Below are 13,787 nucleotides of genomic sequence, written 5' to 3' on the forward strand. Positions count from 1 at the left end.
TGGGATGCATATCCCGATTCTGGCACCAGCCCACCTAGCCTCCGAGTATGTTAATCGGAAGGGCTATTTCTCTATGGTTCTCCAGGCGCTTGTGGATCACCGTGGGCATTTCATTAACATTAACGCAGGCTGGCGCGGAAAGGTGCATGATGCACGCATCTTTCAGAACACTGGCCTGTTCAGGAAGGTGCAAGCCAGGACTTTTTTCACAGACCAGAAGATCACCATAGGGAAAGTCGAAATGCCCATTGTGATCCTTGGAGACCCCGCTTACCCTTTACTGCCCTGGCTCATGAAACCGTACACAGGGAGCCTTGACAGCAGCAAGGAGCGGTTCAACAACAGGCTGAGCCTGTGAAGAATGACTGTGGAGTATGCTTTTGGCTGTTTAAAGGGCCACTGGTGCTCTCTGTATGGGAAGCTGGACCTGGCTGATAACAGCATCCCTGCGGTTATATCTGCATGCTGTATCCTCCATAACATTTGTGAAGAGAAGGGTGAAAGATTAACTCAGGCATGGAACTCTGAGGTTCAACACCTGGAGGCTGAATTTGAACAGCCAGAGAGCAGGGTTATTAGAGGGGCCCAGCATGGGGCTACAAGGATTAGGGATTCCTTGCGAGAGCAATTTGAGGCTGAAAGCCAACAGTAATGTCTGATGCCCTGCACAGGAGTGAAGTGCAGTGGTTCCAATGTGAGTAGTAATGTGTGTGTGTTAGGTATGATACACTGACTTGCAGTGCCTGTTGCTTTCCTGGGCTAAGGTATCTTTTACTTTATGCAATAATAAAGAATGTTTTCAAAGCAAAAAAAATCCATTTATTGAAAAGAAACACAACTGCTTGGGAAACAGAAAGGGCAAGGGGGTGGGATAGGGAACGGTACAATCACAGATTTGCGTATGTCCTGTTGTCATATTCAGCCTTCCTGTTCGGAGTGCTGTGCAATGAGTGCTGCACTTCAGGATGGCTATACTGCATGGTGATGGGGATTGAGTGCAGTGGGTAAGGGTAGTAGTTTTCAGGGCTGGGTGGTGAAGCTACAGGTGTTGGAGGCAGCTGGTGGCGATAAGAACCCGGATGTTGGGGAAAGTGGGTTGGAGGTGAAATGGGGGCACAAGGGAAAGAGTTTTGAGACAAGGGCTGCGGGGGGGAGAGGGGCACCACGGGTGTGGTAGTGCTCCACCTGCATGGCTACAAGTGCCTGGATCGAGTCCGCTTGGCGCTCCATGATGCTTATCAGCCGCTCTGTGCTTTGGTGTCAGCGATCCGCATTCTGTTGGCGGACCCTCCTTTCACTCTGCCACCACTCCTGCACTTTTTGATTTTCATTAAGGGAGTGCTGCATGACTTCATGCAACATGTCCTGTTTGCTTCTACATGGCCTCTTCCTGATTCTTTGCAGTCTCTCAGCCAGTGATAACACGACTGGCTGAGATCTCAAGGTTGCATCTGTACAGGCAAAATGCAACACTTAACAGAGGCAGCATTGTTCACACTAGACAGAGCAATGATTCCCCCATACTTAAGGAGGACAAGCACAGTCTATAGTACACAATAGCATAATTTGCCCATCCCAAAGCGAGTGCACATAACCCACGGGAGCCCCAAAATGGTGAGTAAGCACAGGGTCATGGGGGACTGATTCTTTGATGGCTGTACTGTCCTCTGGGTTTCTGTGCCTGGCAGAGAGCCAACAGCTGCAGGGGGCCCCTATACTGAACACTGTCCCCACATTTTCCACAGGAGTTCGTCCTGGAAGATATCTCGCTGCTGAGGGTGACCTGGGAAGCAAGGGAGGGTCTTCTACTACAATGCGGCTTCCGTCCTGGCCCATATGCAACTTGCTTGTGTGCAGCAATGGTCCCCCCGCCCCTCACAGCACAGTGGCGTGGACATGTTAGCCTGACTGGGACAAGGACCACGGTGGCTCTCACATGAAACTTGCGCAAGCACATTGATCAAGGTCTGGATGAGACCTTTGAAGAGATCACTGGGGCCAATTACCGTGATGTGAGAGAGCACATCAGTGCCCTATTCCGCATCTAGGCATACATGCAGCACTAGCCTTCCTAACCCCAAGAGCCCGCACCGAATAACTTCCTTCCCAAAACAAAAGCCGCTTACTGGGAACCTCCTCTGGTCTTCGTCCTTCCCCAAGTACCGGCTGCCACGACTGGTTACCATCCTCCTGGCTTGAGAACAGCTCCTGGCTGCATGCATCTAAGGATGCCAGGGTGTCTTCCTCCTCCTCAGCACCCTCAGTCCTGCTTTGCCGCTCCTCCTCCTCCTCCTCTTGCCTTGTTGGACTTGGCTTTGAAATGTCCATGGTGGTACTTGGAGTGGAGGTGGGGTCGCTCCCAAGTATCATGTCCAGCTCTTTGTTTAAAAAAAAAAAAAACGGCAGGTCACGGGGGCAGCACCGGAGCGGCTGTTTGCCTTGCGGGCTTTGCAGTAGGCACTCCGCAGCTCCTTCACTTTAACCCTGCACTGCAGAGCAGCCCGGTCATGGCCCCTTTCCATCATGTCCTTTGATATCTGCCCGAAGGTATCATAATTCCTACGGCTGGAGTGCAGCTGGGACTGGACAGCTTCCTCCCCCACCAGGGCTGGTGTAACCACTAGGCAAACTAGGCGGCTGCCTAGGGCACCAAGATTTGGGGGCGCCAAAAAGCGGTGTCCAGCATCACAGGAGTCAGCTGAGTGGGGCAGGGCAGGGAGCGAGGCCTCCATAACAAATCAGGGGGCACTGCACAGGACAGTCAGTGGGAGCCTGCGGCGGAGCAGGGAGGAGACAGCTGGCTGGGCATGGCAACCAGTGCAGCCAAGGGACGGAGCTATTGTGGGAGGCAGGACGCAGTCCTGAGCTCAGGTGAGCTTTGACCTCCAATACGCTGTGCCTGGGGCCAGGTGCAGCCACCTCCTGGGGCGAGGGAAAGTGAAACTAAACCCTGCAGCGCGACGGAGGGGAAAGGGCTGGTGCAGGTGCTGCTTCCAACCCCTGACTTCCCCAGTGGCACTGTGCCAATGTGGGGAGCCGGCCCTGATCCCCAGGAAGATCCTCCCCTGCTCCCTGGGAGAGCCCGGCTCTGCCCTCCTTGCCCCTGGGTCCCCCCTGGAGGGTGAAGTACTCAGAGTCTGGGAACATTTAGAGACCCTGTGAGCTGGGGGCATTCTCAGCATCCTCCTTGCTCATAGGTTCCCCTGGGCCAGAAGGGACCGTTGTGATCATCTCCTCTGACCCCCTTGTATTAATTCTAATGAACAATGCCATATTATGCAGTATTCTTTTTTGAAAGTTTATAATAAGTGATGCTCAGGAAGGGATGGGGGGGGGCACAAGGTGGAAGTTTCACCTAAGGCACAAAATATCCTTGCACCGGCCCTGCTCCCCCCAAACACTGATGAGGTCCAGCACCTTGCCATTGCTCCATACTGGGGATTGCCTGGCATGTGGAGGCATGGTCACCTGGAAAGATTTGCTGAGAGCACTACATGCCTTGCTGAGCAAATAGGAAGGGGATTTTCAAAATTCCCAGGGAATTTAAAGGGCGGGTCTGACATTTGGTCACCTAAGGACAGGGCAATAGAGTTCAAACTGATGACCAGAGTGGCTAGAACAGGCATTGTGGGACACTTCTGGAGGCCGATCAGAGCACATTAACAGACCAGGGCGTCCACATTGGCGCCACGGCACTCCAGTGGGGGCGCGTCAAATGTTATTCCACTCTCTGAGGTGGAGTACCAGGAGCACTCTACGTGCCTTGCCAGTGTGGACGAGTCATGAGTTAGAGCACACTGGGCTGCTTTAATGCGCTCTAACTCGCAAGTGTAGCTGTGCCCTTAGTAAATAATGCTAGTTTAAAATGACAATAGGGATCCCTGATTTCCTTGCCACTCCCCCCCCCCCCCCCCGGGGTCATGTGGTTTTTTTTTTGTTGTTGTCAGAAGGGCATCATGTTGCAATGAAGTTTGAGAACCCCTGGTGTACGACACCCAGTTTAGAAAAACACTAAGTGACAATGAGATGGGTTGGAGTCAACGCCTTTGCTTTTGTAAAACCTTCCACTCAAAGGTTCAGTTTAGCAAAGAAGCATATCTGGTGCCCTGGCGGACATTGCTTTCCAAATGGTCCTGACCAAGAGTACATGTGCTAGTCCCAGGAGAGTTAATTTACAGTTAGTATGCAAGTCTGCTAACTTTCAACTGCTGACCTTCTCACCAGTGCTATCTCATCCTCTTTAGCGCTACCTTATTCACAACTTAAAAATAAATCCTGGAATATCATCTTCATACTCTTTTATTTGTCAGAATTATTTCTTCTCTTGCCCTTTCTTCATCGCTTTTCATAATTCCTTACTTTTGTCTGTTTAGACTATAATCTCTTTAGGGCAGGGACAGCGTTGCCTGTATTGCTATAAAGGGCTGTGTAAATTTGAGTTTGTGGTGCTATGTAAACATTACATAACAAGTAGAGAATGAAAGAGGTTGGCATTCTTGAACCCCTATACCTTTGTATCAATGTGTTGCTTTTTAAATGACTTGTGTGTGTGTGTGTGTGTGTGTGTGTGTAACTAAAATAAGTGTGGTTAATTTTGGTCTGAACTGTGATATTTCATTTAGTTCCTTCTTTATGTACAGTGACTCCTCACTTAAAATTGTCCCAGTTAACATTGTTTCATTGTTACGTTGCTGATCAATTAGGGAACATGCTTGTTTAAAGTTGGAGCTAGCTGGTGAGGGCTTGGAACCAGGGTGGACTGGAAGCCCCACATCAGCTCCCCTAAGTTTCCTGTGCGGCAGCCGCCCAGCAGGCTACCAATTGCCGAGCAGTTCAGCTGTCCCCCCCCGTCCCCCCACTGCCATGTGCTGCTCCTGCCTTCTGCCTTGGAGCTGCTCCCGGGAGCCTCCTGCTCCCTGTGCAAAGGGGAGGGAGGAGAGGGGTGCTAATGTCAGGGTGTCCCCCTCCCCTCGCTCCTGTACCCCATCTCCACAGAGCAAGGGGGGGACACAACGGGGCTCAGGACAGAGGGAGCTTGCTGGCAGCAGCTGCTATCTCAACTTGCTGATCTACTTAAAAAGGCAGTGTACTTAGAGTGGTGTCAGTGTTCTTAAAGGGACAATGCACAGCTCTCTGTCTCACACATGATGTCTCTCTCTCACACACTCTCACTCACACAGACACACACACACAGTGTGTGTGTCTCTCTGCCATGCTGTGTATCCTCCCTCCATTTGTGCTGCCTTGTAGAGTGTGAGGCTACATTAACAACAATATGTTAACCCTTAAGGGCTCAGCCGAGTGCTAATTAATCATTAAGCAGGAAGGCATTCCCTGGGAAATATCCCATCCTGTTCCACCCTCCTACTCCACCACTTCAACCAAGCTTCATAATCATCATTGCTGTGTACAGTATTAAACTCTGTGTGTGTGTGTGTGTGTGTGTACACACATTATATATATATATAGTGTGTGTGTACACACATTATATATATATATAGTGTGTGTGTACACACATTATATATATATATAGTGTGTGTGTACACACATTATATATATATATAGTGTGTGTGTACACACATTATATATATATATATAGTGTGTGTGTACACACATTATATATATATATAGTGTGTGTGTGTGTAGCAAAAAAAAATTCTTTGGAACCTTAACCCCCCCCCCATTTACATTAATTCTTATAGGGAAATTGGATTCGCTTAACATCGTTTTGCTTAAAGTAGCATTTTTCAGGAACATAACTACAACGGTAAGCAAGGAGTTACTATATGTTTTTGGTCAAAACCATGAGAGGCTTCTTTTTTTATTTTTTTTAAATAGTCTTTACAATGCTAAAAACTGAACAAAAGGGAGGGGAGAATAAAAAACCCTGTTCTTAAGGGTTAGAAAGTCTGGATGAGGTCTGTGGGTTCTTTGAATCCAAGATAGATGCTACTTTCTGGTAATCTGAAGAAGCAGAGTAAGCGTGAATAGGGGTCAGTTTTATAAATTCGCCAAGGTGCTAGTTAGATTTTAAAGCTGAAATCTAGCAAATTAGATTTGCCAATTATAAGTATTACAGCCAGTATTGCGTGGAGTCTAACTATAATAACCCTTTGTTTGCTAAGTCCAAGGAGCATTAGTTGACTAATTTTAGCACTTGGTTCTTTCCAGGCCTACATTTAACTTGGACAGTGTTTCTCAGGTCAGGACACTTGGTTATTCTTAACCAACAGGGGCGGCTCTAGGTATTTTGCCGCCCAAAGCATGGCAGGCAGGCTGCCTTTGGCAGTTTGCTTGCAGGAGGTCCCCAGTCCTGCGGATTCGGCAGCACGCCTGAGGGAGGTCCGCCAAAGCCGCGGGACCAGCGGACTCTCCGCAGGCATGCCCCCGAAGGCAGCCTGCCTGCCACCCTCGCAGCGACCAACAGAGCGCCCCCCGCAGCTTGCTGCCCCAAGCACGCGCTTGGCGTGCTGGTGCCTGGAGCCGTCCCTGTTAACCAAGCAACAGTTTATTAATGCATCCAGAACCACATATGTATACAATCAATCATAAGTATACAATTAATCAGTCAGTGTGGACACAACAAATATTCTAGGCATGTACTGAACACAAAATATACATGCAGTCTTGTAAGAAATTAACATAGACCAGTGTTGGGAACCCAGCAACTATACCAGGGAACAATACAAACCACAAAGATTTTTTTATTATATTTACTAATAATAATCAATTATCAATTCTTTACCTCTAATACACTTCTTATATTTCTAGTACTTCTCTATGAAGTAAGGATGCAACTGTTTTGAAGGAACTTTTAAGAGTGTGGTCCTTGATATTTGAATGATTTGGCATGATAAAAACAAGAATATTAAAAGTAATTGCTTATCATTTGTCTCTTAAGCCAGTTTGGTTACAGACGTTTAGCAGACTCTGGGGTCTGCACTGTGGCCTCAGCTTAATATTGTTTCCAAGTCCACTGGAGAAGGGCAATGCTCTTAGCGTATGTCTATGCTGCCTATATAAAAAAAAAACCTGCAGCAGTGAATCTCAGAGCGCAGGTCAATGGACTCAGGCTCACACTAGGAGGCTACAAGTAGCTGTGTAGACATTCTTGTCTGAGTTCCAGCCCGAGCAGGAATGCCTACATTGATATTTTTAGCCCCGGAGCACAACCCCAACTCAGCTCACCTGGGCTCTGAGACTCGCTGCTGCAGGTTTTTTATATATGTATAGTGTACTTGCATCCTTACGTCATAGAGAAGTACTGGAAATATAAGAAGTGTATTAGAGGTAAAGAATTGATAATTGATTATTATTAGTAAATATGATAAAAAAATCATATATATGAAGGTCCCACAGATAGGGACCACACATCTCAAAGAACCTCCAGTTACAGGTAAGTAACCTCCTCTTCCTATTGGGCAGTGGTCAGCTGGGCACTCAGCTTTCAGCTCCTCTGCTTCTTCCATTCATATCCAGTCGATGGCATCAGCCTACAAGAAATGTCTTCAATCCTTTACTTTTCGGAGGCTTTTTATATTTGATTAACTTCCAAAATTGTATTTCAGAATTTAGCATAGAATATTAATTCAGATATCCCAATGTTTAAGTAAATTCTTCTATTTTTCTAAAGTTTTATATCCACGTTAGGTGCTTATATCTTTCAGTATTCTTTTAGCTTCCGGTGTGTTAAAATTCCTATCACTTCTATAGTGGAACAGTAATTTAGAGAGAACAAGCAAACATCCCCTACATTCTCTGATTATATTTACTATATCTCCTTTCACATCTTTTAGGGCATATCATAGGCTGAGATGTTACATTGCAGGAATAAGACATATTGCTCACTTAGAGACACAGATCTGATTCATTAGGCAGACAAATGTACAGTTTCTAATTTCAGGTGAAAGATATATTTGGCTGCTTGGGGTATCAGGTAGTTGGACCTCTGGAACATTCAGCTTTTTGGGTCATCCAGCAAGCTATTTCTAACTGGTCTAAACTTACATTTTCTACTCCTCTCTGGCCCTTGGTTAACCTATAGGAGACATTAGAACACTTGGCACAGGGGAAAAAAGGGGCAGTTATTCTTGTCTGTGTCTTGGCTAGGGATTCTCTGTAACTAGACCGAGGGCTTGGCTACACTTGCAAGTGCTGGTAGAGGCTTTCCAGCGCTGCAATTAGTAACCGTCTACACCTGCAAGGCACATCCAGCGCTGCAACTCCCTGGCTGCAGCGCTGGCTGTACACCTGGCCAGGTTGGGGTGTAGCAATTGCAGTGCTGGTGATCCAGCGCTGCTCATCAAGTGTGGACACACACCAGCGCTTTTATTGGCCTCCAGGGAATAAGGAGATATCCCAGAAAGCTTTTAACTAAATTACTCTCTTTGTTTTGTTATGCAGCCTCTCTTTGTTTTGTTGTGAACTCCGATCGGGCCGTTGAACTGCTTATCTAAAAAACAAACACTGATCACAGCAAACAGGAGCTATCTGTACCTGGCTGTGAACGATCAAATGAGAGGCAGGGAGTGAATGTTTGCTTGACAGAGAAACAGCGTTGGAGGCAGGCTGTTTGCAATTAAGACCAAGGGTTCCCGAACATTTTGTGATTTTTCAATCCAGGAAGCTAAACTGTTGGCTCCAAAAATCCACACTCTCTCTATTCCCCGCTCCCTGTCACAGTACACCACAGGGAGTGAGTGAAACAGCGGGGAGTCCGTGTTGGAGGCAGGCTGTTTGCAATTAAGAGTTAAGACTAAGGGCTCGCGAACATTTTGTGATTTTTCAATCCAGGAAACTAACACACAGTGTTGGCTCCAAAAATCCACTCTCTCTCTCTTCCCCGCTCCCTGTCACAGTACACCACCCTCCACCCCCCTCTTTTTGAAAAGCACGTTGTTGCTGTTGGGAGTGCTGCCCATAATGCAGCACTCCCAACAGCGCTGCAAATGTGGCCACACACCAGCGCTGGTAGCTGTGAGTGTGGCCACACACCAGTGCTGCTCCTACACAGCTGGATGACCAGCGCTGCAAACTACCAGCGCTGCAAACCGTAAGTGTAGCCAAGCCCCAAGAAAGATGGACGTTTCATCCTCATGTAAATTATGGGAGTCTCTGGTTAGAGGGACTAACAATAGTGATAAGATTCTTCTCAAGTACACTTTCCTGGAAATAGTATACTTCAACTTCAGTTTAATTGATGCTTCCAGACAAGATTTCTCACATGTTGAGATGGGTATGTTGATTCTCATCCTCCCCGAGAGGAAGCTAAAGATTTTGAATATACATGGTGTGATCAATGTCAATCTTACTTGCTGCAGAGAGTTTAAAGGGCAGAGAGAGGATTGTAGCTGTTCATAGATCTTCAAGGCATATTTGATACTTGTATTAATTACAGTACCCAAGTTAGGATTTCATGTGTGTGGAAGGCAATCAGAGTTGTGAACCTTGCCACTAGTTAAAGAGCCCTAATCAAGTTTTAGGCAACTGTTGGGTCTCAAATATCTGGGGGAAAATGGTCTTATTTGATGGATTTCACTGGTACTTGTTGAATAATATATTCAACATGATGCAGAGCAGGTAAAATGCTGTAAGAAACTATTGAATAAACTCTATGAAAAATCACAAGATTCACTGGATAAGATACTCATTACATATTATTATACCTGTCTGGTATCAGCACCAAACATGGACTAATGAGCCAGGTAAATTTCACTCATGCATTTCTGCACAGATACTTTTCTGCCCTTTTTGTTTTTTTCTAAGTAATAGCTCCTTCCACTGGCCATAATCCCCTCTAGGACACAGTGAATTGATGACACAGCTGAAAACTAAGCTTAGGCATAGCTGCAGAAACTTGGACCTGCTACTAACAAAGAATATAGATTAGAAACCTTGTTGGAAGGTCGGCCTCTGAGAAGCGGGAAACCTATTATCCCATTGTCTGCCTTTGCCTGGCTAGCAGAATGGATGCAGGCATACCAGCTTCAACTGATGGATCTGAGGTCTAGTAGGGTTAGTCATGTAAAAGTGAAAATAGTTACCAGGTGGCAGAGTCTGATGCGAGAAGAATAGACAAAGGTGTAGAGAAGCTGTATTTAGAGAGAAGGGACTATATCCTTTTGTGGGCTAATTAGCAATCTAGTCTTAGGGAAGCTCACAAGGAAAGGAAATGCATTCACTACAGAATTAGAACTAGAGTGGTGATGCATGTCTGCTAAAAGGGTAGTTGTCACAAATCAGCACCTTGAGATTTTGTGGGTGAGGTTAAGTGGAGTAGGGCACAGGATAGTATGAAGATATTACATGTAGCATTCAACAAGAGCAATCTAAAAGAAAATGCAGAGATAAAGACTGATAAAATAAATGAAAAAGCATTCAGTGGGAAATATGCCTAAATGGTGTCTGCAAATGAAAACTGCAGATCTAATATTTGATCTTGTTTGAATGAGTGTAACACAAACCAAAAATATTAATGTCCACTTAGTTTACTAATACTCTGTCAAATAGACCTCATTCATTAAATCATCTGAGTAAAAAATCCACCATCAAACTATAAAGTTTCAAATAGAATATTCATGAGGGAATTGAGACATTTATTTTGAAAAAATGAGCAATGCTTGAAGGAGGCAACAGACAAGCATAGTATCAAATTATATTTAAAAAAAAGACCTTAAGAGAAATGTTAATATTACACGGGTAAGTACTCAAAAGTCAGGAAATGCCAGCGCTAAGATTGCATGAGCCCTTAAGGTACACAGTCTATAACTAGATGATCACATACATGTATCAAATAATACAATATATTATTCATATTGTATATGCCTTTGATACAAATAACTAATATATTTTGCTATTACTGTTACTTTGTGTTATGCCAGACAGGAACAATAGAAGACATTTATGTATAAGGTGCACAGCGAGGCTGAGTTTTTCACTCCACAAATTATAGGATGCAATTTTTTCCTACAACCATATAAAGAACATGGTCCTGTGTGTAATGTGAAATATTATGTGATCATGCAATTAAAGACTGTATCTCAGTGCCATATGCACAAGGTAGAATAAGTTACATTTCTTGACTTTTGAGTGCTTATCTGTGCAGAATTAATGTCTCATAGTTAATTTTTAATAGAAAATTTATAGAATAAGTAATTTGGAAAGGGGAAAAAACTGCATAGTTCCAGATTGGTAGTACGCTGCCAGTGCAGTTTCCCGTGAGGCCAGGTCTCCTTTAGAGTAATTGTTTAAAAAATATTGTTTAAAATAATTGCTGTGCATGTCTGAAGTTTGCATTTTTTCAGTGTTTTCTAATTCTGTCAAATCTCAGCCAATTTTCACTAGAGCACTTAGTAACCACTGACAAAGGGCTATTGTCCTGCTAAAAACATCAGTTTTCTACCTACAGTCATTTAATATGCAGAGCTATTCAAAAAAGGTTGCAAGAATTTTTGTTGAGGAACAATTTTGTTCACTCTCCTTATAGTCTATTACAGCTCAAAAGTATTTTTCAAACTTATGGAGAAACTAGATACAGAAAATTTCAGCCCAGTCGGTGAAACTTAAGGAAATACCTAAATAACTGAAAATAGTGAGCTATAATGGCAATATGTAAGCAACTGAAAATGCAGACATTGGTAGCAGTCTGCCTATCGTAGGGGGGTAGTACAACAAGGGGAACCAATTTTCATGGTTCAGGGATAGCTGCATTTTCAGCCTCTCGGTATCTCTGAGTGCAACCCTGCAGGTGATAGGCCTCTTGCCTTCTTCTCTTTGGAAAAATTGTGGCATTCCTCCCTGACTCTCAGACTGGGTCGTAGGGTGTAGCACCCTGTGAACTGACTGACTTCCTCAGCAGACCCGACTGGGTTAGAGCCCTGCCAGTTTTCTCTTCAGGACCTGTGACCTTTTCAAAACAAAGTATTCAGTCTCAATAGCCAGAACAGAGCATAACAAAAGCAAAGGGTTAGTAATGCAACACTCTGTGCACACATCTCTTATTGGCCTGACCTAAAGCTTAGGTAGATCTGGCTTATCCAGACACCTCCACGTCTGGGAACTGAGGTTCAGTCTGCTTCCCCACTGTCCCTGAGTCTCTCTCCCTGTCTTCAGGGGTAGACCTTTCATCAGTCCCAAATCTCTTTGTCTTCCTGCCTCTATTGAACTTGGCCAAACCAATTTACGCGGTTAGGGGGAGAGAGAGTTCCAAGCAGTTGATTCTGTGTTGTCCATTAATTATTGGTAAATGGGTGGCTATCAGACGTTTCTCCACACTCTCTTATCTGTGTGTATGCTAACCGATGTGTAACCTTTAGCAATTAATAAATCTGAATAAGCCTGCATTAACCCTTACTAATCATATAGCAAATGCTATAACAATCAAACACATAGATGTATATATAATATTCATAAAATATTTCAGGCATCTTCCATCTCCTTCTCGTCAGTAACAACCTTCATTCAAAAGTTCCTCTGTCCTTTTGTATGCCATACTGATCAGAACAGTGGTCCATCTATCCAAGTATCTTGATTCCAGTCCTCTGTTATAGTTGATTATAATGACTGTGTCTCTTTGTTGGCAGTAATCACTTCATGCTTTTTTAGAGTCTTGAGGCCTTGGGTTTAAGAAGCCTTGTAATCTGATTAGTAAATTCTGCCTGATTTTAACAGTATGGAAATGAGTAGCACTTCAGACCAATGCCTCTTGGTCCTCAGTCATGGGGAAAGCCATTTCCAGGTACAAGATTTACCTTGTAATTGTATATGTTGTTTGTTTTTGTTGCTTGGTGTCTTTTTGGCACAGACACGTGTACCTCTGTGTGGTATACACAAGTCTCTTTGCATAGTTGCATTTCCTGGTAGCTCACTTCTTTTATAATAACCTCACTTCCCCTTTTCTGGATTGTAACCTCTCCAGAATTTTGTGGTAAAGTTGGATCTGCTGCATCCTGTCTGAATATTATTACCAGATCAGTGAAAAATTAAACAAATCTCATTGAGACTGAGTATTAAAATAAATATATAATGACAAATTAAAGATGTTGGTATCTTTTTCTGTAGATGCCTGTGGAGGGGGTACAGGAGCAGGAGGCAGAATCTACCAAAGGGCGGTGCCTGCGACGTACAGTAAGCGTCCCATCTGAGGGTCAGTTTCCTGAATATCCACCAGAGGGAGCCACTAAGCTTGGTAAGTTACAAAAATTAGAAAAGCAATGTACTAATTTTAATGTATAGATGTATTATTTCTCTGAGTTAAAGAAATTGAGCTAAAGCATTGCTGTCGTCAGTTTGCTCAAATCAATAGCATTTTAGCTAAATGTTAGCAGAGGTCATAGGAGAGTGGCCGTTGTTTATAATTGCCTGACAACAAAGTGACTTCAGTGTGTTAGGATTTATCTGAACATTAGAGAGGTTATTGTTGAGTCCTGGGAGGGAATACTGCATGGCACGCAGGCTTATAACTGCATTTGTGAGGATACTCTGGGATTTATAACTGAATCTGTGAGCCCAGGTCAATAGTGCTGCATGCTTTACAGACCGTTTTAAGTGGCTCCTCCTGGCTGTTTGGTTGAGCTGTTACTTGGTTGTGATTTACCTTATTTAAGCATTTTAGAAGTTTTTTGGCTTTGTATTTTAGCCATTACTGGGCTACACCTAATCTCCACACCTGATTACACACTATCAGAAATACTGTCCATTTGAAAGTGTCTTCCCAAATAAACCAACAAGTTGTGAGCAAGGGGCTGTGCCAGTGTAGGTTATAATCATACTTTTTGAAAAATGAATCA

The 13,787-nt window shown here is 44.4% G+C and overlaps 1 protein-coding gene across 14 annotated transcripts in view; it reads left to right on the forward strand.

Annotated features, from left to right (window-relative positions):
- Positions 1 to 13,787, forward strand: part of RASAL2 (RAS protein activator like 2) — a 313,872-nt gene that overhangs the window by 177,940 nt on the left and 122,145 nt on the right. For all 14 annotated transcript variants that reach the window (XM_039484239.1, XM_039484235.1, XM_039484236.1 and 11 more), the window contains one exon: positions 13,060 to 13,186. In XM_039484239.1, coding sequence (XP_039340173.1) covers positions 13,060 to 13,186 — 127 coding nt within the window. The remainder of the gene's footprint in view (positions 1 to 13,059; positions 13,187 to 13,787) is intronic.

The sequence above is a fragment of the Mauremys reevesii genome, linkage group 8 (assembly GCF_016161935.1).
Source record: "Mauremys reevesii isolate NIE-2019 linkage group 8, ASM1616193v1, whole genome shotgun sequence".
NCBI lineage: Eukaryota > Metazoa > Chordata > Testudines > Geoemydidae > Mauremys > Mauremys reevesii.